The sequence below is a fragment of the Rhinopithecus roxellana genome, chromosome 4 (genome assembly GCF_007565055.1).
Source record: "Rhinopithecus roxellana isolate Shanxi Qingling chromosome 4, ASM756505v1, whole genome shotgun sequence".
NCBI classification, from domain to species: domain Eukaryota; kingdom Metazoa; phylum Chordata; class Mammalia; order Primates; family Cercopithecidae; genus Rhinopithecus; species Rhinopithecus roxellana.
This window is the reverse complement of record NC_044552.1, coordinates 51,370,812-51,394,612: the sequence shown is the minus strand read 5'-3', so window position 1 is coordinate 51,394,612 and position 23,801 is coordinate 51,370,812. Positions and strand designations below refer to the sequence as shown.

Below are 23,801 nucleotides of genomic sequence, written 5' to 3'. Positions count from 1 at the left end.
AGGTGCTGGAAGCCCCAGGCAGAAAGTAGAGTGATGTGGCCACGATCCATGAAAGTCCAGAAATGCCAAGTGCCCCCAGAAGCTGTAGGAGGCAGGGAAGGATTGTTGCCTAGAGCTTCCAGGGGAATGTAACCCTACTCACACCCTGACTTCAGACTTCTGACCTTTAGTATTGTAAGAAAATGCGTTTCTGTTGTTTCAAGCCACCCAGTTTGTAGGAATCTGTGACAGGAGCCACAAGAAAATGATACAAACTCCCATGTACTCCTTCCACTACCATGGGATTCTTTTCAAGCAAATCCCAAACAGCATATCATTTCATCTGTAAATACTAGGATTCATCTCTAGAAAGGAATAACTTCTCTTTTAAACATAACCACACTATGATGTTTAATATGATAATTTCTTATCATATTAAAATTCTATAATTCCCTAATTTCTCCAAAGCTTCAGTATTCTAGTTCATGTAAGTGTGCCATAAAAATTTCTTAGCAGTTTGTTTAATTTGGTTAGCATCCAAGCAAGGTCCTTAAGAAGAGTTTGAGGGATATTAGTCTTTTTTTTTTTAGAAATTGATGAATGAATAGAGACAGGTAGAGTATGTGGGGGTTTGTGAGTTCTCAGAGCCCAGTCTCATATACCTGGGTTCTGGAGGTGCATAGAGCTGTGTATGGGTCTGTGCAGGTGTCACTGTCCGTTGGTGAAGAAGCACTGGGGACACAGCAGGCCAAGAGCCACACCATGAGCTCACAGTACAGGGGAGCAGACACAGGGGCCCTCAGGTGTTACTAGAGGCTCACTAGGGCTCTGTGGAAGGCAGAGAACAGCCCAGCACTCCTGGGAAGCAATGAGGTAGTGTTAAGTGTGTCCACTGGGAAGAAGCTTGCCAGGCAGGGCTAGCAGCTGCACCCAGGCAGGAAGGCAAGAGGCCCCGCTATGCTCAGAGAGTTGATTGGGCTGGAGATCAATGAGTGAAGACGGGTGTGAGGATGCATTCTGCATGCAGTCAGGACTCACTGAAGAATTCAGTGATTTTTTTTTCTAATTTGCATTTTAGAACAACTACTCTGATTGTAAGTGAAGAGACTAGAGCAAAGTGAAGTTGCAGGTAGGAAGCCTGTGTGTCTGTCTGCTCCCTCAGCCACATCTGCCAACTGTGGGGAGGCTCACTCTAGCAGGAGGGTAGCTCAAATTGCAGAAGTCCAGGTGTCCTGAGAGAGATTCACATTATAGGACCAGTATGTGGTGGAGCTACAAAGCACTCCTAATCGAAGCATTCTGGTACAGTGCCACACCAGGGAAAAATGATTTTGCATATACTTATGTGTATGTAATTCACATATACCATCTGTATCTTGGCAGCCCAGGCCTGAGTGGCACTGAAGGAACTGAGGGAAGGCCTGGGGCCCCACGGAGCCTTAAGGAGCAGAGTGAGGATGAGCCAGGAGCACATACACTGTAAGGGACAACAGGGTGGCCTGAGAGCAGAGGGTGGGTCTGTTTGCTCTTCAATATTTCCTCACCTTCTAGAAAACTGAGGAATCCACGGCAGACAGAATCGTTATTTTGCAAATGCATAAGAAAGAATGCTTTTATCAGAAATAAAATGACTGTCCAGGAAAAGAAGAAAATGGCTTTATGCCATTACCGAGAATGGTAATTCTTCTCCTGTGCACACCTGAAAATGTCAGAAGTGCATTTCTACATTGACATTTTAATAGATTGTATGAGAAATTGTTTGTTACAGGACAATTCTTGGAAAAGTCAAACCACATAATTTATAGTTTCCTTTTTTACTGAATTTTTAATTCCAAGAAAATGGTTGGCTATGAGGAGCTTGGAAATCTGAATTCACATCAGATCCTAATGAAAAGAAATCAATTTTAACTAAGTCGGCGAATAGGAGTTGTATTATTTAATTAACATACAATTGGAACGAGTTCATTAGTTTCACAACAGGCACAGTCAACACTTAGGTAAAGCACTTTATTGTTGCAAAACTTTAGAATATTGGTTTTGTATGTTCTTGGCCTCCATGGCTGCTTTACTAAAACCTGAAAATCTTCCTTGCTTCTTCTAAAGATTTTGCATCTGGGGGAGGTTTCCTTGGGCTGCCAGGCTGTAGAAACTTCTTCACCGTGGGCAAGTTGCTGATTCTGGTTTTCAGGGCCTGTAATTCATAAAGCACAGCCTGAGAGTGAAGCCAAGGACTGACACCACCATTAACACGACCCAGGGAATCTGAGCCCCTCCTGCCAAAGACCAAGCGAGTCCCCTGCATCAGCACTAGCATGGAGGCAGAAACAGACACCCAGTGAGAAATGAAGATCAGAACAAGAACATGTAGCTCACTTTATTTTCCCCAAAGATGGCTTTAAGTTTTAATCAATTCAGTCATCCCTTTCTCCTTACATATTAATCCTGTAGATTAGTGACTCTCATATAAGACAAGAAAAAATAATGTGCCTGTGGGATATCAACACAGATCAGTCTCTAAGCAGAAGTAAAAATATGGGGAAATTAGTTGGGGAAGGGAATAGTTATAGAAAATATTAAAGACAAACCATGGGACCACCTTTTCTCAGTGAGAGATACAGTGTGGAGAGCAGAGTGCTGGAGAGCTGTGCAGAGAGGAACACAATGTCTGACAGCAGGAGCCGGAGCCCAGGGAGAAAACCAGATGGAAAGGGCCCTGCTCAGACTGACTTAATGAGGGAAGACAAGGGCACATATGGGATAAAGGATGTCACAGAGAATTCAGGAACAGAAACCACATTGAAATAGAGGGATGGGGAGAGATGCTGGGCCCTGGGTCCTTCACAGGATAAAAGGCAAAATACTCTTTGTGGGGTAGCATGCACCACAAATTTCCTTTCCATAAGAAAAGTGTTTTCATTTCTCAACATTGGAGCTTGGAAGCTGATTTTGGAGACCCTGGGGCACTGAAGGCCTAGAGAAGGCTGGGGTCAAAACTTGGACAGTCCCAGGGCCCAGATACAAGATCCCAAGATGGAAGATATGGGGCTGCCCCTCTGGGCTGTGAAATGAGTCACCTTCAGCAGAGGGAAGCTGGAGATAAGGCTGGAGTCAAGCTCTTCCACGTAGTAGAGAAGTTCCACCAGGTGAATGTCAGCCCGGCTCAGCTTGTTGCCAACAAGGTAATCTTGTCCATGGCTCTTTAAGACCTGGAGAATTGGAGGAATCAGATCAGGAACACATGCCCACCCAGGCTGGGACCCCTGCTTCTTTCAGAGCCTCTCCACCCTGACTTTCCCCACCTCTGTTGCCTTACTGCATGGGTGCAGAAATCCAGAGCTTTCCCCACATTATCTGAATGAATGAGAGAGTAAGAAGTGTGACTCTACTCACTCCTCAGTTGGAGCTCAGGCTCCCATTTTCTCTTCTCATCTACATCACTGTGGCATCTACACCACCCACCCAGCTTGCTTCTTCCACATGGGCCAGGGGCATAGCACCCGCCGCCACATGTTCTGTCTGCCCCAGGCCCTACAGTGTGGAGCCCTCACATTTAGGACGTGGCTCTACATTCTGCTCCCTCCCTCTCCAATCTCCCTTGGACAGTGACTCCACCTTCATGACAACACTCTTCCCCTAGAAGGAGACTATTTCAGAGTCCTCATTTCTCCTTGTCTGCTCTTCTCATTCCCCGCTCTATCTCCCTGGGATTTGTAGTAAACCTGGGTGAACCTGAGTTCATCATCTTTCTCACAGCATTGACTCTCATTCCTGACTGGCACTATGTTATAATCTGCAAGCTGAAGCATTTACAGGTGAACTGCACTGATGTCTACAACTTACTATAAAATGCATTTTGCAAAATCTTCCTCTGCATCCCACAATCACTCTCCTTTTTAAAAATACCCATCTCTGAAACACTACAGTATTCTCTGGTTGGGCAATTGGTCTCCTGTCTTCCTGCACATGGTACCAGAATGTTTTCTGATGGATCACTTTCATCATGCTCGTCTTCAATCAAAGTCCATGGGGTTCCATAGACTCAACAGCAACCTCTAGTGTGGTCCAGAGCTTTCCACAGCCCACGTTCTACTTACAAACACGAAATTTTGTTGAACAGATAATTCCATGTTGAGGTTCAGTAAATTAAAATTTTGCTGGAAAATTATAGCTTGGGTATAAGTGATACAATTGTTTCTACAAGCCTATTTTCATAAAATGCCTTGAGAGTCAGAGCGCTGCATTGGTGTTCAGGAAGTCTCACTGAAAGTGAAGGTCAGTGCCCCAGGAATGCCCAGGCACTGTTTTTCTACTGGCCTCTAAACTCAATTCCCCAAGACACTGAACAGTTTCGCTTACTTTTTCAAAGGCAGGGAAATAGCGGTTTTTAATTTTCTCTTTGACCAAGGCAACTTTGGCATCTTTTCCCTCAGGTTGACAAAAGGGCAGAAGAAGGATCATTTCACCCAAATCTGCTATACCTTCTGTATACATATCAATCCTGAAAGACAAAAACAACCAAATGGTCAAATACCTTTTGCCTTAGATTTTATAGGTTTATAAAAACCCAAGAGAGTAGAGCAACAGGTGATGGCAAAATAATTCACCTCCAGTGAGTGCCTTTTATAGTCTAGTCATTATGCTCTGATTTTTACAGGTATATTAACATTTCTTTATTAAAACAACCTATCGAGGTAGATAGATCTCTAAATTTTGTTACATGCATGACCTAATACAGGAAAAAAAAACATTGGTGGTCACAGTCATGAGAGAAATTGGTGGAATCACTGCCAGTACCCACTGGTGCTGTGCTAGGATCGGTCATCTGAATTGTGGTTTGTTCTGTGCATGGACTTAGTGTGTGTCGAGTGGTCAAAGATCTGCTTCCTAAGTAATCCTAAGAAAGTCCCTGGCACAGCCCTCTCATCCATATTTCCTCATCCTCTCTCATCATTTTACACCTCCAAGGGCTAATTCTATGTCCCATATTTGCAGTTCTTCCAATTACATTCATGAAACACATTTCCACAGCCCTCTCCATGTGCTGTTGCCCAACTTTAGCCATGTGTGCCTTTCCTGAGACCCCACCTAAGAATCCCCTTCCTTGGTGAAATTCTCTATACTTTTTAAAACAAGAGCTTTATTAATGCATATTCACATACTATAATTGTCACATGTTACATTATACTATTGAGTGGGTTCTAGTGCATTCATAGAATTCTGTAAAAATAATCACAGTCTAATTCCAGAAGTATTTTTATCACCCTGATAAGGACATCTGTACCATTAGCAGTATTCTTCATTTTTCCCCAAGTCCCACTCTTTTAGCCCCGGGCAACCACTAATCTACTTTCTACCTCTTTGGATTTGAGTATCTGGACATTTCGTACGAAAAGAATCCTATAATTCGTGGCCTTCTGTGTCTTGTAGCATGCATTGGTACTTCATTCCTTTTCATTTCCAAATATCTTTCCATTACATGGCTAAGGCGCATTTTTTCTCCTTCATTTATTGATTGTTGATATTTGGGTTGTTTCTACTTTTTGAATACTATGAACATTGTTATTTGCATTATTCATTTATGTGAAAGATATAGTGTGGATGTATTTTTGATTGTTTGGGGGTATACCTGTTAGAGGGTCATCGGCGTTTTTGAGGAGCTTCCAGCAGTTTCATTCAGGATTTATTTGGAATCATGCAGTGTGATCACAACAGCAAGGAGACCCCTTGGCTTTGCTGGTATTGAATCAGTCTGGCTGTTTTGGCCTTCTATCCATATGTCAAGGTAACCACAGCATCTTTGGTGCCAGCCTCTACTAGCCCTGCTCAAGTATTCCAGTTGATATAATTGCTTGCTAATTTAGGTTCCTGGTCATCATTCTTAAAATTACTGGGACCTTAGATTTGGCTTCTTTGCAGTTTTCCCTCCCTAGTCCTTCATCTACAGACTCTCAAATATTCTACGCCTGTCCAAAGCTATTGGCCGGAGTCCAGCCTCTGAAGGCCTGAGCACCTAGAATCATGATTCCTCATCCTCCTGAGTTCACGGTTCATCAGTGTTTGGAAACCTCTGTCACAGTGCTGGATCCATAGGCTGCATTGTCTTTTACAATCACACTTGTCTGAACCCTCCCCATGTTCACTGTTCCCGCATCTCCATGGGACTCTGCAATACTGCACCTCAGTGTACACATCCAAGGCCCAGCCTGCTGCTGGTCTCGATGCCGTCCCATGGTCCCACCCACTCAAGGAAGGACCTAAATCACTCTGTATTCTCTGTAGATGGAGGAACAGAAAATATACCGTACAGGGCTCTCTCCTTTATGTCTTTCCCGTAGAGGTTGTATTTGCTGGCAAGGTAGTTGAGAATGGCTCTGGTCTGCACCAGCTTCATCCCGTCAATCTCAACCATTGGCACTTGCTGGAACATCAAACATCCATCTTTAGAAGGAAGAAAAAAAAGGAAAGTGAAATGTCTATGAAACCCACCCTTTCCGGATGAAAAATAACGGCTGTGGAAATGACTAAATTTGTAAAATGAAGAAGAAATTATTGCCTGGTAAGATTTCACTTGAAACAACTTATTTTTATTTTTATTTTTATTTTTTGGCAGAGTATCATTCTGTCACCCAGGCTGGAATGGAGTGGCGTGATCTTGGCTCACTGTAACCTCTGCCTCCCAGGTTCAAGTGATTTTCCTACCTCAGCCTCCTGATAGCTGGGATTACAGGCATGCACCACTGCACATGGCTAATTTTTGTATTTTCAGAAGAGATGGGGTCTCACCATGTTGGCCAAACTGGTCTCGAATTCTGGAACTGAAATGATCCACCTGCCTCAGCCTCCCAAAATGGGGGATTACAGGCGTGAGCCACTGCACCCAGCCCAAACAACATTTTTAAAAAGCTTCGTGTAGTTCTTCTTTTTCTTAAGAAGCTTCCTTTTACTTTTTACCCATTTGTTTCATGTATATTTTTATTGCCCTTCCAGATACATAGTGGGACTCTTGTATTTTTTGTGTTGATTTACCTTCATGGATATTTTAGGAAGAGGTTGGGACAAGTTACAATACGACTGGCAACAAGATGTCATTTAAAACAGGAACTTCCCAGAGTAAGTCTCATGGTGTTTGTGACATTTAAGGCAGGTTCTGAGAGGTTTTTATGTAACGGTCCCTTTATCTGGTCTTCAAAGTCTGCAATAGTGCTGCAGTGTTACCTGGTCATCCCCCACGATGAGAGAAAAAACTCAAGACATTGGCCACATCTATTTCTCTTCCTTTGGTCTAATGCATCTTCTTGCATGTGCTTGGATGGGGCAGGCTGTATGGGATCCTGAACTGATGACCACAGCTCATTCATGGTTCCCCAAGCATGAAAACAAAAAAGGCTTTCTCAGGGTGCAGGAGATCATTCCTCTAAAAAATACTCTGAGAGGTCTGGTCCTTTTAGCCTGGAGAGAGTTGCCAGACTTAATCAAGGAGCCACATCTCTTCCATCTTAACCACTTTCTCCCTCTGTACCATGTCCAAATACCACCCCTCACACACATAGCATTACTGGCTGCTCAACCCTCCCTCTGTACTTTCTACTAGATATACTCATCAGAGGCACTTAGAGATTGATCTTACCATTTCTTAACTTGTCCAAATCTTCTGCAGATTTTAGAAATTTCTCTTCAAACTGGAAGCAGACACAGTAAATGGGTTCTAGTTAGTTCATTCTATTATAGACTTGTGACCTTGAATGGCCCCTATCTGGTGCATAGTTTGGAGAATATAAGATTTCTGAGTTTGGCAGGGTACACAAAGGGGGCTGGTCATGGCCATTTGGAAATTTAGACCTAATTCATTGAGAAAAGTGCATGGGTCACAGCACATAGCTGCTCAATCTTCTAGTTCACTTCACCTTCACCCTGATCTCATGAATGTCTATGATTAGGTCATGTTTTGAGAGGGAACATCACTGGAGAAAAGGCACTGAGCAGTTCTCCTAGTTATGGTGTTGTCATATCTTAAGAAAGCCTGCGTCTCCAAGTGAGATCAGACCACAACCTTGTGTGTCGCTAGCATGGGGCGTGCCATGGGCTAATGGCCATCAAATATTCTGCCACCAAGGAGCCTCTGCTGTAATTTGTATCGCCCCACTTCTCAGGAACCCTGCTAAGGGTGAAATAGGTCACCGCTGTTACACAGCTTTAACACTTGCAACTATAATTTTCTCTTCTGAAGTATGTGCGACACAATAGGGTAAAATTCTCAATTTAATAAAGGAATGAGAGTCCCACACTAATATTATTTTTAATGAAAACTTCTAGTTTCTGATGTGGTTTTGTGCCACTGGGGAATGCTCGTGTGTTCTAGAAGCCTGTCCCCCGATTTTAACCACGTGTTTATTTCTCTGCATCCTCATAGACATGTAGGCCGCCCCAGGGCAGGGACTGTGTCTGTCTTCTTTACTGTCTCCATGACCTAGTACAGGACCTGGAATTAGTAAGTGCTCAACCAAATAATTGCTGTGAATGTAGTCAATCTTCAATAGGTAGTCTGTTACAATCCATTCCCTTCCGTCTTCATTTGTAGTTTGCGTTTTACCTCTAATTACAACCATTTAAAAATATTACGCATTTTTTATTTTTTATTGTTGAAATTATGAACATGAATAAGTATAAACAGAAAAACATAATGATTCTTCTTATCTTCTCACCTGGAATCAATAATTATCAATCAAAACCAATATGGCTTCATCTGTATGCCCACCTACTTCTCCTCTTGTAATAATTCCAAAGAAATCCCAGATCCGTATGATTAATCCTTAAATACTTCAATGTGTTTTCCTAAAACACATTAAGTATTCTAAAGATAGCCATAGTACATCATCACACATGAAATATTAACAATAATTCTTCCATGTCATCAAATATTCAATCAATATTCATGTTTCTAATTGTTGTATAAATGCCATAAATTATTTTTTACACTTTGTTTAAATTCTAATCCACTTAAGTTCTACACTTTGTGATTAGTTTCTTAAAAGTATTTTAATATGTATGCTTTTAGATGAGAAGAAATTTTAAGAATTACTTGGTCAAATCTGTTCGTCTTTTTCTTAATTACAGCCCATTTGTATTTAAGGCACAATGCTTCGGTAAGTAATCATCTCATAGTTTCTGTGGGAAAAGTATGTGATAACGCAATTTTAAATCCAACTTACGATGACCTAACTCAGAACCTACCTCTACTCCAGCTGCAGCCAGGAGCCACCGGATGGACTCCATTCTGCCCCGTGCATTGTAGTAGTGGAGCTTGGGTTTCTCTGCCATGATAGCAGTCTTCTGGAGGTTTCTCTAAGCCTGAATGAATGAATGAATAATTGAAGCCATAGAATAAAAAAATGTACTTTAGCATATATGGTTGAAAACTACCTAAAATACTGAGGTAGAACCTGCCTTCTTCAAGGCTGGGTTGGAGGAGTTCCTGGAATGTTTTCTTGGTTCAGATTGCTACCCATCAGTGGCCACCCTCAGATTCCAGCAAACCCGTCTCAAGTCTTCATTGGCTAACTGTGACTTTTCTTGGCAGCCTAAGAGGTGAGAGTATGTGGTAATAACACATGTATAGGAGTTAATGGGAAGAGGAAGAATTAAAGGACTAATATTCATTGAAAACTTCCTAATGATCCTTCCTCAATGCTAGTACTTTTCAATATTTTTTTTTTTTGAGACAGTTTCTCTCTGTCGCCCAGCCTGGAGTGCAGTGGCATGATCTCAGCTCACTGCAACCTCTGCCTCCCAGGTTCAAGCAATTCTCTGCCTCAGCCTCCCGAGTAACTGGGATTACAGGTGGCTGCCACCACGCCCAGCTGATTTTTTTTGTTTTTGTATTTTTGGTAGAGATGGGGTTTCACCATCTTGGCCAGGCTGGTCTTGAACTCCTGACCTTGTGATCCACCTGCCTCAGCCTCCCAAAGTGCTGGGATTACAGACTTGAGCTACCACGCCTGGCCCCTTTCAATATTTTAAATCTTTAACCCTCCTTATAGTCCCATGAAATGGTTGTTATCTCCACTTTTTAGTTAATGAAATGGAACATCAGAGAAATACAATGTTCACAGTCACGCCCCAGTTGGTGATAGACATGGATATCTACACCAAGGACTAAAATGAAGGCACACCTGGAAGCCAGCTGGGTGAAGGCCCTGGGAATCCATGAACTGGCTGTGAAACCAGAGGATGTCACTGATAGGGAGGACCGACAGGGAGCTAAGTCACTGTTCAATTCTTTGGCTGTGAGACTACATTTGATCAAAACCAGAAATTAGGCCTCAGACTTGTTTGACTGTAACTAGAAGATCCAAATTATTTAAACAGACAAAGAATGCTAATCCCTTGTTTCTTTTGGAATTCTGTATTCTAATTCTGTGGGGGGCATTTTGTTTTATAACCTGGAAGAAGAGACGTTGCTGCATTAACTTTGTAGGATATGGAAGGAGCTAGCATTTGTTCAATGTCAGTCACACACTGGTCATTCTTCTAAACTTCCCTTCATTTTATCCTACAAAAATCACCTAAGGTGAATGCTGTTGTTATTCTCATTTTACATTTGAGGATACTGAGGTTTTTAAAGTGACTTGCCAGAGTACATTATCACACATGAAATATTAACAATAATTCTTCCATGTCATCAAATATCCAATTGATATTTGATGGATCCATCAAATTCCTTACTTTCCAAAGGTTAAACTATTGACTCCCATATTTTAAAATGTAGACATTTAAAATATTTTGATGCCTAATTTTAGTCATACCTACTTTTTTAGAAATACAGTAGTTGAGGCTGGGTGCAGTGGCTCACGCCTGTGTGAATTCTTTGAAATCATACTGAATCAACTCACCTGTTTTGTAATTAGATATTTTGACATTGTACTTTCTATGATAACTCCAGGAGTAAATTCAGGTAACTTGGGAAATGGAAATAGCATAATTCAGCAGAATGAAAGGGAGAGTGAAGTTCACAGGAAAGCATGGGGTGTGCTTGTTTAACTGTTATGGACTAGAGTTCACAGTGTCGTAATTCCAATCCCCAAACTAAACTCTCTTAGCCATTGATTGAGGATCATGTTTCAAAAGGAAATGAAATTTTATCTTACATAATATTTTATCACAACACTCCTGCTGATAACTAACATACCACTTTCTCAATGCGAGGTTTCCAAGGGTCAGGCTAAGACTGAGACCATAGGTTACCATTGAGCTTTGTTGGGTCAACAGAAAATGAGAACCAGAGAGTTCAAGCATTTGCCATGGGTCACACACACATGCTGCTCATTCATGGTCAATATCTAGGGAGTGTGTCTACCTTCTGCAACAACCCTGGGAAATGGCTCCTATTATCCGAATTAAAGATGGGCACACTGAGTCTCAGAGAGCTAAAGCACCTGTCCCATGCTGCACATTTGGTGAGTGTTGGGTCAGCCTGAACTTCTGATTGCAGGTCCAGAGCTTTTCCACTCCACCCCGTAACCTGGCTCTCAGCTCCTCTCTGAGAAGTTGTTTTATATTTTCTTATTCAATGTATATTAGCCAACTAAATGTTGGAAGGAGAGGGCAAGAGGAGAACATCTAATTCTTGAGTTCCTCCTGTGAGCAACTTTTCAGGGGCTTGCTTGGAAGAAAAAATTAATAAAAGTGTGCCTTTCTCTGATTTGACAACCTAAAAACCAGAGTGAGTTGAGGACTAGTATAACTGGATTTACATCAATTAAAAATGGGCTTGTTTTGAAAGGAATATAAGCTCTCATAATTCCAGGAGTAAATTCAAGGAGTTCCATCTCTGAGTTGGTCCCAATGACACTGTTTCTTATCAGAGAGAAGGGAGAATGAGATAAATCACGACTCCTCCCATTATGAGATTCATAAACTCAGTAGGTTGTTTAATCTCTGAGCCTCAATTTTCTCTCCTTAGAATCGAGTTAGTTATTTCTACTTTTGTAGGTTGTTGAGAAAGTTAAATGAGATAATGTACAAAAATTCATAGTAGGAACTCAGCAATGGGTGTTTGCTCTGGTCCCAGTGCTTGGAAGATGGGTGAGTCTCTGGACACATTGAGTAGCCCATGGATCCTCTTTCTTTGATCTATCTATCCATCAGTTATTTTACCTATCAACAATCTATGTGTATGTATCTATTTATAATCTCTGCCTACCCATCCATGTATGTATTGTTTTGTTCTATGTATCTATCTCTCTGTAATCTGTCTCTTCATCATCTATTATCTATCTTGTATCCATTTCTCTAGTTCTCTGTATTTTGTCCATAGAACTCTAGTAGGAATAAGATTTCATATGAATTCAGACTTACATGAAATCTGTCATATAATGGCTCTCTGTTTCTCTCTCTCTCTTTCCTTTTTAGCTCCTGTACAGAGGTTAATGATATTCACTAATCAGTCCACGTGGATTAACAGGAAGTTTTCAGTGAACGTCCAAGCAGTGGGGCGCATCAGTAACACGGCCTTGCTTAGTCCCATGAGGTCATGTAGTCCCGTGGTTCTCAACCAGGGGGATTTTGCTCCTCTGCTCCAGAGGACATTGAGCAAGGTCTAGAGATATTTTGGGTTCTCACATCTGCAGGGAGGGAGAGGGGGCTACAAATCAGATAGGTAGAGGGCAGGGATTCCTGGAAACATCCTAGAGTGGGCAGGTCAGATCTCCATACAAAGAATTACACAGTTCAAAGCACAGCAACAGTCAGTCTCTTTCTTAGCTATCCTCTAGATTGGCCAGGAGTCGGTAGAACTCCAGGGACAGAATATGACTTGTCATGGAGCTAATTAGTGGCAAAGGCTCAACTAGAATCTAGATCCCCTGACATTCAAACTAATTTACTCCAATTACAATAAACCTTAGTTTTAAATTTTCACAGCCAATATAGTATTATAGTGTCACAGTTTACAATTGTGTGTTGATTACTTATATAGAGAAAGAAATTTTTGCATACATTGCCACTTCTTCCAGCACTGATTAGTCTCAGATTGTTTAAATTACTATCATTTCTTTTTTCTCCTCATGTCATTGTTTCCCATACCATTCAATGCTGAGGCCCTGGTTTTCTAAATTCTTCATTTTTACATTTCTCTAAAGATGCATCCAACAGAATAGAAATAAACAATTCTTGAACTGTCACCCAAACACACCAAGATGGTACGATACGAGTAAAAATAGACTTTTCTTTGTGCTAAGGACTCACATTAGCATATTTTTCTAGGAGGCTAGAGAGGAGAGTGTGAGGCAATGTAGAGAGATTTATAAGATCAGTACTTACTTTGTTAAACGCTGTCACTGTCGTGGTTCGACAACTGAATTCCAGGTCCCAATGTATTTATAAGCTTGTTGTTCCTTTCGATAGTTCCGTCCCACTGAAAGAAGGGTCAAGTTACGGAAAAGCCTCTCCCACACATTTCATGGCCAAGGGGCCACCTACTGGATTCTAAGACATGAGTAAGTGATCTGCTTATCAGAAGAAACTGGTTAATATGTTCCTTTTCAAGGTTGGCAATTAAAGTTTAAACAATACATTCCACCTGGATTTTGCTCTTTTTGCAAGTCAGCAGAAACTGGCTTTTTAAGACACTTGTTTTCATGAGTTGGATGCAAAGACTATGGCAACTGAAAAACCTCTATTGTGAGCATAGCTGCGGGGGATGTCTGTGAAGGGCAAGCTGATGCCACCCTTTTCTTACTGGGCTGACAAATAAAATATAGGACATCCATGTCAATGTGAATTTCAGGCAAACAATCAATAATTTTTTAGTTATAGCTATTTCCAAAAGTGGTATGAAACCTGATTATACTGAAATATTCTTTATTGTTTATCTGAAATTCACATTTAGGTGGGTGTCCCGTATTTTATCTGCCAAATCCGGGAACCCTATTTCCATGTGCTTTCCTCTTTATGCCACTCAAATCACCCATAATATAACAAATCTGAAAGTATCCATCACCTGGATTCATCAATTGCAAATAATCTTTCTTCATCTATAACATGCAGGGCGTTTTGTTGGCCCCCAAGAAAGATAGGTCCATATAGAAATCCCTAGACCCTGTGAACTTGATCTAATTTGGAAAAACGCTCTTTGCAGATGTAATGAAGTAAAAGAATTTGAGATGAGATCGTCTTGGTATATCTGGAAAGGCCCCGAATCCATTGACAATTGTCCTCTCCGCAGAGAGAAGAAAAGACACAAGACACAGAGGGTGAGGTGCTGGAAGAGGGAGGCAGAAATTAGAGTGATGTGGTCACAATCCATGAAAGTCTAGAAAGGCCAAGAGCTCCCAGAAGCTAGAAGATGCAGGGAAGGATTCCTGGAAATCACTTCTAATCCAAGTCCGTTAGCACAATGACACACCAAAGAAAAATGATGTTGCATATACTGACTTATGTGTAATTCACATATACCATCTGTATCTTGGCAGCCCAGGCCTGAGTGGCACTGAGGGAACTGAGGGAAGGCTCATGCCTGGGGCCCCACAGAGCCTTAAGGAGCAGAGTGAGGATGAGCCAGGAACACATGCCTGTAAGGGACAACAGGGTGGCCTGAGAGCAGAGGGTGGGTCTGTTTGCTGTTCAATATTTCCTCACCTCCTAGAAAACTGAGGAATCCACAGCAGGCAGAATTGTTGTTTGAAAATGCATAAGAAAAAGTGTTTTCATGAGAAATAAAATGTATGTCAAGGAAAAAAAGAAAATTTCATTTTGCCATTCCCCAGAATGGTAATTGTTTTCTTGTGCAGAATGTCAGAAGCACCTGACTTTTTTATAGGTCATTTGACAAATGTTACAAGACAATTCTTGAACAAGTCAAACAAGTCACATAGTCTACATTTTACTTTTTTACTAAATTTTTAATTCCAAGAAAATTTATGAGGAGAATGGAAATCTGATTTCATATCAGATACTAATGAAAAGAAATCGATTTTAACTATATCTGGTCATGGATGTTTTACTATGTAATAGCATATAATTTTTAAAAAGTTTATTAACTTCACAATAGCCACCACCAACCTTTAGATAAAGCAATTTATTGTTGCAAAATTTTAGAATATTCTTATTGCATGTTCTTGGCATCCATGCCTGCTTTATCAAACCTTGAAAATCTTCTTTGCTGCTTCTAAGCCTTTTGCATCTATGGGAAACTTCCTCAGGCTGCCAGGCTGCAAAAACTTCTTCACTGTGGGGAGTTTGCTGATTCTGATTTTCAGGGCCGGCAATGCACAAAGCACAGCCTCAGAGTGAAGCCAAGGGCTGACACCACCATTAACACAGCCCAGGGAATCTGAGTCCCTCCTACACAAAGACCAGGTGAGTTCCCTCCATCAGCACCAGTATGGAGGCAGGAACAGTCACTAAGTGAGAGATGAAGATAAGAGGAAGAACATGCAGCTCACTAGCATTTTCCCAAACAATGTCTTTAAGACTTTATTCAGTTCAGTTTTCCCACCCTCTTTCTTACACTTGAATCTTGTATATTCATGGCTCTTGCAGAAGATGAGAAAGAACAATGTGCCTGTGAGATATCAGCACAGATCAGTCTCTAAGCAGAAGAAGTGAAGATATGGGAAAATTGAGTTAGAAATGAAAATAGAAAATGTGAAAGACAAACCATGGGGCCGCTTTTTCCCTTAGAGAGATATAGCATTGGCGGGCAGCGTGTTGGGAGAGCTGTGCACAAGGAACACAATGATCTGGCAGCAGGAGCCAGCGCCCAAAGAAGGAACCAGAAGGGAAGGGTCCTGCTCAGACACGCTTGGTGTGGGAAGACAAGGGCATATTGGGATAAAGGGCATCACAGAGAACTCAGGAGCAAAAACCACAGTGAAATAGAGGGATGAGGAGAGATGCTGGGCACTGGGTCATTGGCATTATATAAAGTGAAATGTTCTTCTTGGGGTTGCACGCACATCAAATTTCCTTGGCATAACAAGAAGGCATTTCCATGCCTCAGAATCAGGACCTGGAAGCTCATTTTGGAGACATGGGGGGCCCTGAAGACCTGGAGAAGGCTGGGATCAAAATGTGGCCAGTCCAAGGGCCCACATACTAGATACCAAGGTGGGAGATGAGGAGCTGCCTCTTAAGAACTGGGAAATGGGTCACCTTCAGCAGAGGGAAGCTGGAGGTGAGTTCTTCCACATGGTAGAGAAGTGCCACCAGGTGAATACCAACCCAGCTCAGCTTGCTGCCAATGAGGTAGTCTTGTCCATGGCTCTTCAACACCTGAAGAATTGGAGGAATCAGGTCAGGAACACATGTGCAGTGAGGCTAGGGCCTCTGCTTCTCCCTGAGTTTGTCCAGCCTGACTCTCCCTCTCCCACCTCTGCTTCCTTACTGGGCAGGTGCGAAGATCCAGACCTTTCTCCATGTTCCCTGACTCAGTGAGAGAGTAAGAAGCGTGGCTCTGCTCACTTCTTGGTTGGAGCCCAGGTTCCCATTTTCTCTTCTCATTCCACATCAGCTGTGGCATCCACAGCACCCACCCAGCTTGCATCTTCCACATGGGCCAGGGGCTTTTCCCCTCTTGCAGCATGTTCTGTCTGCCCCAGGCCCTACAGCGTGCAGCCCTAGTGTTCGGTGGCTTTACACTCTCTCTCTCTCCAGTCTCTCTTGGGCAGCGACTCCACCTTCATGACAACACACTTCTCCCAGGAGTAGACTCTTTCAGAATCCTCATTTCTCCTTATCTGCTCTCCTCATTTCCTGCTCTGGGATCTGAAATAAGCCTGGGTGAACTTTAATTCATCCTCTTTCTTGCAATGTTAGTTCTTACTGCTTTCACTATGCTATAATCTGTATGCCACCGTGTCCTGGAGTGAACTGCAAAGATATCTGCAACTTACTTTGAAATGCAAAGAAAGAAAAAAAAATTTGTTTGATTGAGGCAAACGGGGTGTAGTGACTGACATGTGATAAAGCAAAGACAAAAGGTTAACTTTGCTATTTAGATCTTTGGTGTATATAAGCTCATAAAACATTTCTTTGGACTACACTTGACGTATACATTTTTTAATAATAAAATTTTGAGTGATATGTGATATTTATTAAAATATCTCAGCACATTAACATCATAAATAATAAAAGGAGAAATCATATGGCATGATTGATTTAAGATAATATTTTGGCAAATATATTTTCAGACTATGTATACATACAAAAGTATGGATAATTACTTGGTACACAAAGAAAACAACGTCAATGCTACATTGTAATATACATTGTTCAAATGCACATATCATGGGCTCTTTGGTAGACTGGTAGAATTCTTTTTTTTTTTTTTTTTTTTTTTTTTTTTTTTTTTGAGACAGAATCTCGCTCTGTCGCTTGGGCTGGAGTGCAGTGGCCGGATCTCAGTTCACTGCAAGCTCCGCCTCCCGGGTTTACGCCATTCTCCTGCCTCAGCCTCCCAAGTAGCTGGGACTACAGGCGCCCGCCACCTCGCCCGGCTAGTGTTTTGTATTTTTTAGTAGAGACGGGGTTTCACCAAGTTAGCCAGGATGGTCTCGATCTCCTGACCTCGTGATCCGCCCGTCTCGGCCTCCCAAAGTGCTGGGATTACAGGCTTGAGCCACCGCGCCTGGCTGAACTGGTAGAATTCTTATTGACAGTCTATTTTTACACCATGCCTTGAGAGTCAGGAGCTCCATTAACATCAGGGAAGGCTTTTGGACGTGAAGGTCAGTGCCTCACAAATTCCCAGGCACTATTTTTCTGTTGCCTTATGTTATGGACTGAATGTTTATGTTTCCCATAAATTCATACGTTGAGATCCTGACCCCCATGTCTTTAGAAGAGATCCCCCAAAATATATATTCTTTCAAGCCATTAGTAGGTGGGGCTTTCAGGAGATGATCAAGTCATGGGGGTGGAGTGCTCATGAATGACATTAGTCCCCTTATAAAAGGGACCTTAGAGAACTCCCTTGGCATGTTTGCCATGTGAGGACACAGCCAGAGATTGGTTGTCTATGAATCAAGGAACAGGTGCTCCCCAGTTGGCACATTGATCTTGTACTTCCCAGCCTGCAGAGCTGTGAGACAGAAACATCTGTTCTTTACCCAGTCTATGGTATTTTGTTATAGCAGCCAAATTGCTAAGAAACCCTCTAACCTCTTAGTGCCCTTATAGACTAAACAGCTTCTATCATGACCTTCACAACAGTTAGTCAAATACACCAGCATTTGGTCAATAACTGCCAACTTCCCTAATTTTTGCCTCTATTTTCAATTTATGACCAACCACAGAAAGCAAAATATGAATCTCCGACCAATCACATAGAAATTCATGCTTCTAGTTAGCCAGCTTACAGCATCCCTAGGCCAGCAACCTGCAATCAGGTCATAACTTTTTCTACCATAAATCTCTCAGATTTTCCTGCCTACCTCTGAATCTCTGACAAATGTGACTGATGGTGGCTGACTTCCTTTCTATAGCAAGCTCTGTGTAAACACCCTTTGCTTATTCTCATTTGGATTGTCTTGGCTTCCACAGTTTTTCTGGAGGTTCCAACAAGGCATGGTCTATGTTGCCCATTGCCAAGGACCTCAGCCGTCAACCAGGTGCAGTATCCACAAAGGCTCCTCATGCCTGGCGGCAAGTCAGCACCTGGACTGAACTCTCTTCTCTTTGCAGTCAGCTCTTCGACTTTTTATTCTCAGGTTGGCCCTTGGTTTTGGTATTGGTTCTCATCTGCTTAGCCTCCTTTGTAGAATCAGGACTTTCTTTTGATTTCTTTTGTAGTTTTTCGTATTACTGTTTTTTGTCATGCAATCTAAAGGTGTTGTCACAAAAGAAGCTGCGTAAGAGCAGAGGCCCAGAAGCCTGTTTTTCAAGATAGCCTCACAGTACATTAAGTTTGAGGTTCTCACTGGACCTCTTTCCATTCGTACAAACTTTGCTGTAGGTCACCCCTAAAACCGAATGAAGTTCTTCTCTCTTGATTTTTGGTTCTTGTTGTTCTGCAAACTTGGCAGTGATCCAGACAGAAACATCACAGTTTCCACTTGGGGCAGAGTAGTGACTGTGACTTTAGGTTTACTTTATCCTTGTTAGGTGGCAATCCATACTGCTCACTGAATAACTCTCTATTGTAGTTTTGAGGCTCAAATAATGTAGCCACTGAAAAGCTGAAGAAATGCCTAGGGCGAGATCAGGGGAAGTTGCATGGAGCTTTCCATGCCTTCCCTGGACAGTCCACCTTCCAAGAAGTTCCATGTGTTCAGCTATCCAGAAGCTCCCAGGTACAGTTTCAAAGACAGGAAAATAATGGCTTGTTGTTCCCTCTTTAATCAGGTCAAGCTTTGTATCTTTTTCCTCAGGTGTATGCGATGAGTAATGAAGAAGCTTTTCACTGAAACCTGCCCTACCTTCTATATACATATCGACCCTGTAAGACGAAAATAACCAAACTGCTAAGTGCCTTCTGCCTTAGATTTTATGGTTTAAACACTTGAGACAATGGAGCGTTAGGTGATAGCAAAGTAATTCAGCTCCACTGGGTGCCTTTTAAATGCCAGTCATTAGGCTATGATTTTTATAAATATATTTACATTTATTTCTCAGAACACTCTACTGTGGTAGATCTATATCTAAAATGTTTGTAATACACGTGACCAAATACAGGTACAAGAAACATCGGTGACCTGTCCAGCGTCACGGTCATGAGAAATTAGTGGAATCACTGCGAGTAACTACTGATGCTACAAATAAGGTTTGCTCAGTCTGCTGTGGTTTGTTCTATACATAAGTTAAGCATGATTCATATGGCTGAAGACCTGCAATTTGACAGCCTCCCCAGCACAGCCATGTCAAACGTGTCCGTTTTCCTCTCCTCATACTACACATCCCAGGCTCGTTTTTGTGCCCAATATTAGAAGTTCTTAAAATAGAAAAAATTAAAATAAATAAATGAAAAACTAGGAAATAAGATATGTCTAAAAACTATATTATTTCAAGGAAATTTAAAAAAAGTTCTCTCAATTATTTTCCACAAAATATTGTTCCATTACCTTCTCCACATGATGTTGGCCAATCCTAGTCATGACTGTGTTTCAAGACCTCACTTAATATTCCCATGGTAACATGAGAAAATTGTTTACATGGTAAAATTGGTAAACATGGTAAAATTATTTATATAAAGCCAGTGCATACTATAAGATATCTTCTTTCTTCTCATTTCAAACTGTGTTTCCTACAAAACTTTTATTTGTTTGTTTGTTTGATTAGTTGGTTGGTTTTTTTTTTTTTTTTTTTTTGAGACAGAGTCACTAGGTCGGAGTGCAGTGGGACGATCTCGGTTCACTGCAACCTCTGCTTCCTGGGTTCAAGTGATTCTCCTGCCTCAGCCTCCCAAGTAGTGAGGACCATAGGTGCACGCCACCACGCCCAGCTAATTTTTGTATTTTTAGTAGAGACTGGGTTTCACCATGATGGCCAGGATGGTCTTGATCTCTTGACCTCGTGATTCATGTGCCTCGACCTCCCAAAGTGCTGGGATTACAGGCATGAGCCACTGTGCCTGGCCTTGTATTTTATTTTTCTTTGAGACAGAGTCTTGCTCTGTCACCCAAGCTGGAGTGCAGTGGTACGATCTTGGCTCACTGCAACCTCTGCCTCCCAGATTCAAGCGGTTCTCCTGCCTCAGCCTCCCAAGTAGCTGGCATTACAGACACCTGCCACTACGCCTGGCTAATTTTTGTATTTTGAGTAGAGATGCTGTTTCCCCATGTTGACCAGGCTGGTCTTGAACTCCCGACCTCAGGTGATCTGCCTACCTCGGCCTCCCAAAGTGCTAGGATTACAACGTGTGCCCCTGTACCTGGCGAATACTTTTAAATAACAGCTTTATTGACATGTATTCACATACCATAATTGCTACCCCTTTATAGACTATTATTCAGTAATTTTTAGTACATTTACAGAATTCTGCAAATACTATCACTGTCTAATTCCAGAACATTTTTATCACCTGGGAAGGCAGTAGCACATGTTTTGGCAGCCATTCCCCATTGTCCCCTTTCTCCAGCCCCTGTCAACAACTGATTTCCTTTCTGGACTCAAATGGTCGGGATGGTTCATACAGAAGAATTCATGTCACATGTGGCCTTTGGTGTCTGGTTTCTTTTACAGCACATGTTTTCAAGGCTTACCAACGTTGGAGCATGCATCAGTACTTCATCTCTTTTCATAGCCCAAGAATATTCCATTATCTCCTATAGCACATCTTGTTCCTCCATTCTTCCATGGGTGGACATTTGGGTTGTTTGCACCTTTTGCATATGATGAATAATTCTCCTATGAACATTTCCGTGCATGGATTAGTGAGGATGTGTTTTCCTTTCTCCTGGATGTAGACCTGGTAGTAGAATGCTAGCTCATTGGTAACTCTACATCGGACTTTTCAAGGAACTGCCAACAACGGCGGAGACCCCTCCTCCCAGCTTTGCTGATGCAAAATCAGTCTGGCTGCTTAGGTCTGTATCAAATGCTTCAGTTTAGGTAAGTCTAGTATCTTGGGCACCAGCCTCTCTAACCTTAGTCAAGTTGACCAGTTCATATAACTGACTGGAAACTTAGGTTCCTGGTCATTATTCTTGGAATTACTGGAACCTGAGATTCAGCTCTTTTGCAGCCTTCTCTCCCCAGTCCTTCATCTACAGACTCTCAAACATTCTATGCCTTGTCCTAAGCTGTTCTTTGGAGTCCAGCCTCTGAAGGCCTGAGCACCTGAAATCATGATTCCCCATCCTCCCTGAGTTCACGGTTCATCAGTGTGTGGAAACCTCTATAAGGGTGCTGGATCCGTGAACTGCGTCCTCTTCTAGAATCACCCTCACCTGAACCCTCCCCATGTTCACTGTTTCCTCACCTCCATGGAACTCTGCAATACTGGACCCAGCATACACACCCAAGGCCCAGCCTGCTGGTAGTCATGATGCTCCTTCCACGGTCCCACCCACTCATGGAAGGACTTAAATCGCTCCTGTGTTCTCTGTTGATGGAAGAACAGAAAATATACTATGTGGGGCTCTCTCCTTTGTGTTTTTCTGATAGATGCTGTATTGCTGGCAATGTAGTTGAGAATGGCTCTGGTCTGCACCAGCTTCATCCCGTCAATCTCAACCATTGGCACTTGTTGGAAAAATATATTCCCATCTTTACTAAATAGGAAAAAAAAAAGGCAGAGTGAAATTTCTATGAATCCCACCCTTTCAGGATGAAAGAGTGGTTGTGGAAATGACTAATGTATAAAATGAAAAATAATTATTGCCTGGTAACTGTTTAAATGAAATAGGAATTTGTTTTTAGCTTCTGGAAGTGCTTTTTCTTATCAAGCTTTCTTTCACTTTTTAACCTGTTATTTCATTTATGTTTTTATTCCCAATTCAGCTACAGAATAGGTCCCTTGTATTGTCTGTGTTGATTTATCTTCATGATATCTTAGGAAGAAGTTGCGAGAGACTGAAACAGGGCCACCAGTCAGATGCCACTTAACACGGAAATTTCTCAGAGTAAGTCTGATGCTGTTGAAGACATTAAATACAATTCTGAGAGAAGTTTCTACTGTAGGCCCTTTGTGTGCTCTTCAATACTCCCATTAGACAGTGTGTGCAGGGCAGGCTCTGTGTTTCTTACCACATGGCTGCTACCCTGGCTCATGTCCCTCCTCACCCTCTGACCCAGACTTCCAACCAATTCAACACTGTTTCGTTATCTAAGCATACAACATTGCAAAGATATCACTTTGTCAAACTTATAAGGGAAACACATTCAGAGTGGACCTATTTCAACTCCTTTTGTCTAAAACATGTCCTTGCATGTCCTTGGATGAGATGGGCTGTATGTGATCCTGAGATGATGACCACAGTTCACTCATGGTGCCAAAAGCAGGAAAGCAAGAAAAGGGATCCTCAGGGTGCTGGAGATGGCTCTGCAGCAAATACAAATAGAAGTCTGGCCCTTTTTAGCCTGGAAAGCATTGCCAGACCTGCTCTAGGAGCCCATCCTTTCCATTTTACGATTTTCTCCCTCTCCACCATCACCAAGCTACACCCCTACACACGTAAGCATTCCCAGCTCTTCAAATCTCCCTGTGTACCTTCTACTAGATACCCTCCTCAGAGGCACTTAGAGACTTGATCTTACTATTTCTTAACTTTTCCAAATCTTATGCAGATTCCAGAAATTTCTCTTCAAACTGTAAGCAGAAACAGTAAATGGGCTCTTGTCAATTCATTCCATAGCACTGTAGACTTTTAACCTTGAATGGCTTCTGTCTGGTACATAATTGGGAAAATATAAGATTTCTGAGCTTGGTAGAGCACACAGAGGAGGCTGGTGGTGGCCATTTTGAAATCCACACTAGATCATCAAGAAAAGGGTATGGATCACAGCACATAGTCGCTCAATCTTCTAGTTCACTTTACTTCCACCTTGATCACTCCCATGTCCCTGATTAGGTCATGATTTGAGAGGGGATGTCACTGGAGTTAAAGGAACATGCAGTTCTTCTAATTATGGTGTTGTCATATCTTAGGAAAGCATGTGTCTCTGAGTGAGATCAGACCACAGCCTTTGTGTCCCCAGCATGGGTATGCCATGGGCCAATGGCCACCCAGATTCTGCCAGCAAGGGCCCTCTGCTGTAATTTACATTAGCTCAGTTTGTAGGAGCCCTGCTAAGGGTGAAATAGGTCATAGCTGTTGCATAGTTATAACTCTTGCTATTACAATTTCCCCTCCTGGAGTATATGGGACACAAAAGAATAGAATTCTTAA

General features: G+C 42.1%; 1 protein-coding gene and 1 pseudogene across 3 annotated transcripts; both read right to left on the bottom strand.

Annotated features, from left to right (window-relative positions):
* Window positions 1-1,702: 1,702 nt before the first annotated feature.
* On the bottom strand, window positions 1,703-13,473 carry LOC104662965 (glutathione S-transferase A1-like). 3 transcript variants are annotated; one of them, XM_010364105.2, is made up of 8 exons: window positions 13,297-13,442; window positions 12,334-12,599; window positions 9,211-9,327; window positions 7,607-7,658; window positions 6,285-6,417; window positions 4,336-4,477; window positions 3,054-3,185; window positions 1,778-2,170 (listed from the first exon to the last, which is right to left on the bottom strand). In XM_010364105.2, exons 3-8 carry the CDS (start codon window positions 9,295-9,297, stop codon window positions 2,048-2,050), a joined length of 669 nt encoding a protein of 222 aa, XP_010362407.1. In that variant the 5' UTR covers window positions 9,298-9,327; window positions 12,334-12,599; window positions 13,297-13,442; the 3' UTR covers window positions 1,778-2,047. The 3 variants fall into 3 exon arrangements, with proteins under 3 accessions (XP_010362401.1, XP_010362407.1, XP_010362412.1); XM_010364099.2 differs by lacking the exon at window positions 12,334-12,599 and having other exon boundaries at window positions 1,703-2,170; window positions 13,297-13,473; XM_010364110.2 differs by lacking the exons at window positions 12,334-12,599; window positions 13,297-13,442 and adding an exon at window positions 9,424-9,519.
* On the bottom strand, window positions 13,301-23,471 carry LOC115897022 (annotated as a pseudogene).
* Between the last annotated feature and the right edge of the window lie 330 nt (window positions 23,472-23,801).

Excerpts from the sequence above, each read along its gene's own strand:
- LOC104662965 (XM_010364099.2), bottom strand. The coding sequence starts at position 9,297 with ATGGCAGAGAAACCCAAGCTCCACTACTACAATGCACGGGGCAGAATG. Across the intron at positions 7,659-9,210 it reads TGGCTGCAGCTGGAGTAGAG|TTTGAAGAGAAATTTCTAAA; the intron begins GTAGGTTCTGAG and ends GTCTGCTTCCAG. Across the intron at positions 6,418-7,606 it reads TTTGGACAAGTTAAGAAATG|ATGGATGTTTGATGTTCCAG; the intron begins GTAAGATCAATC and ends TTCCTTCTAAAG.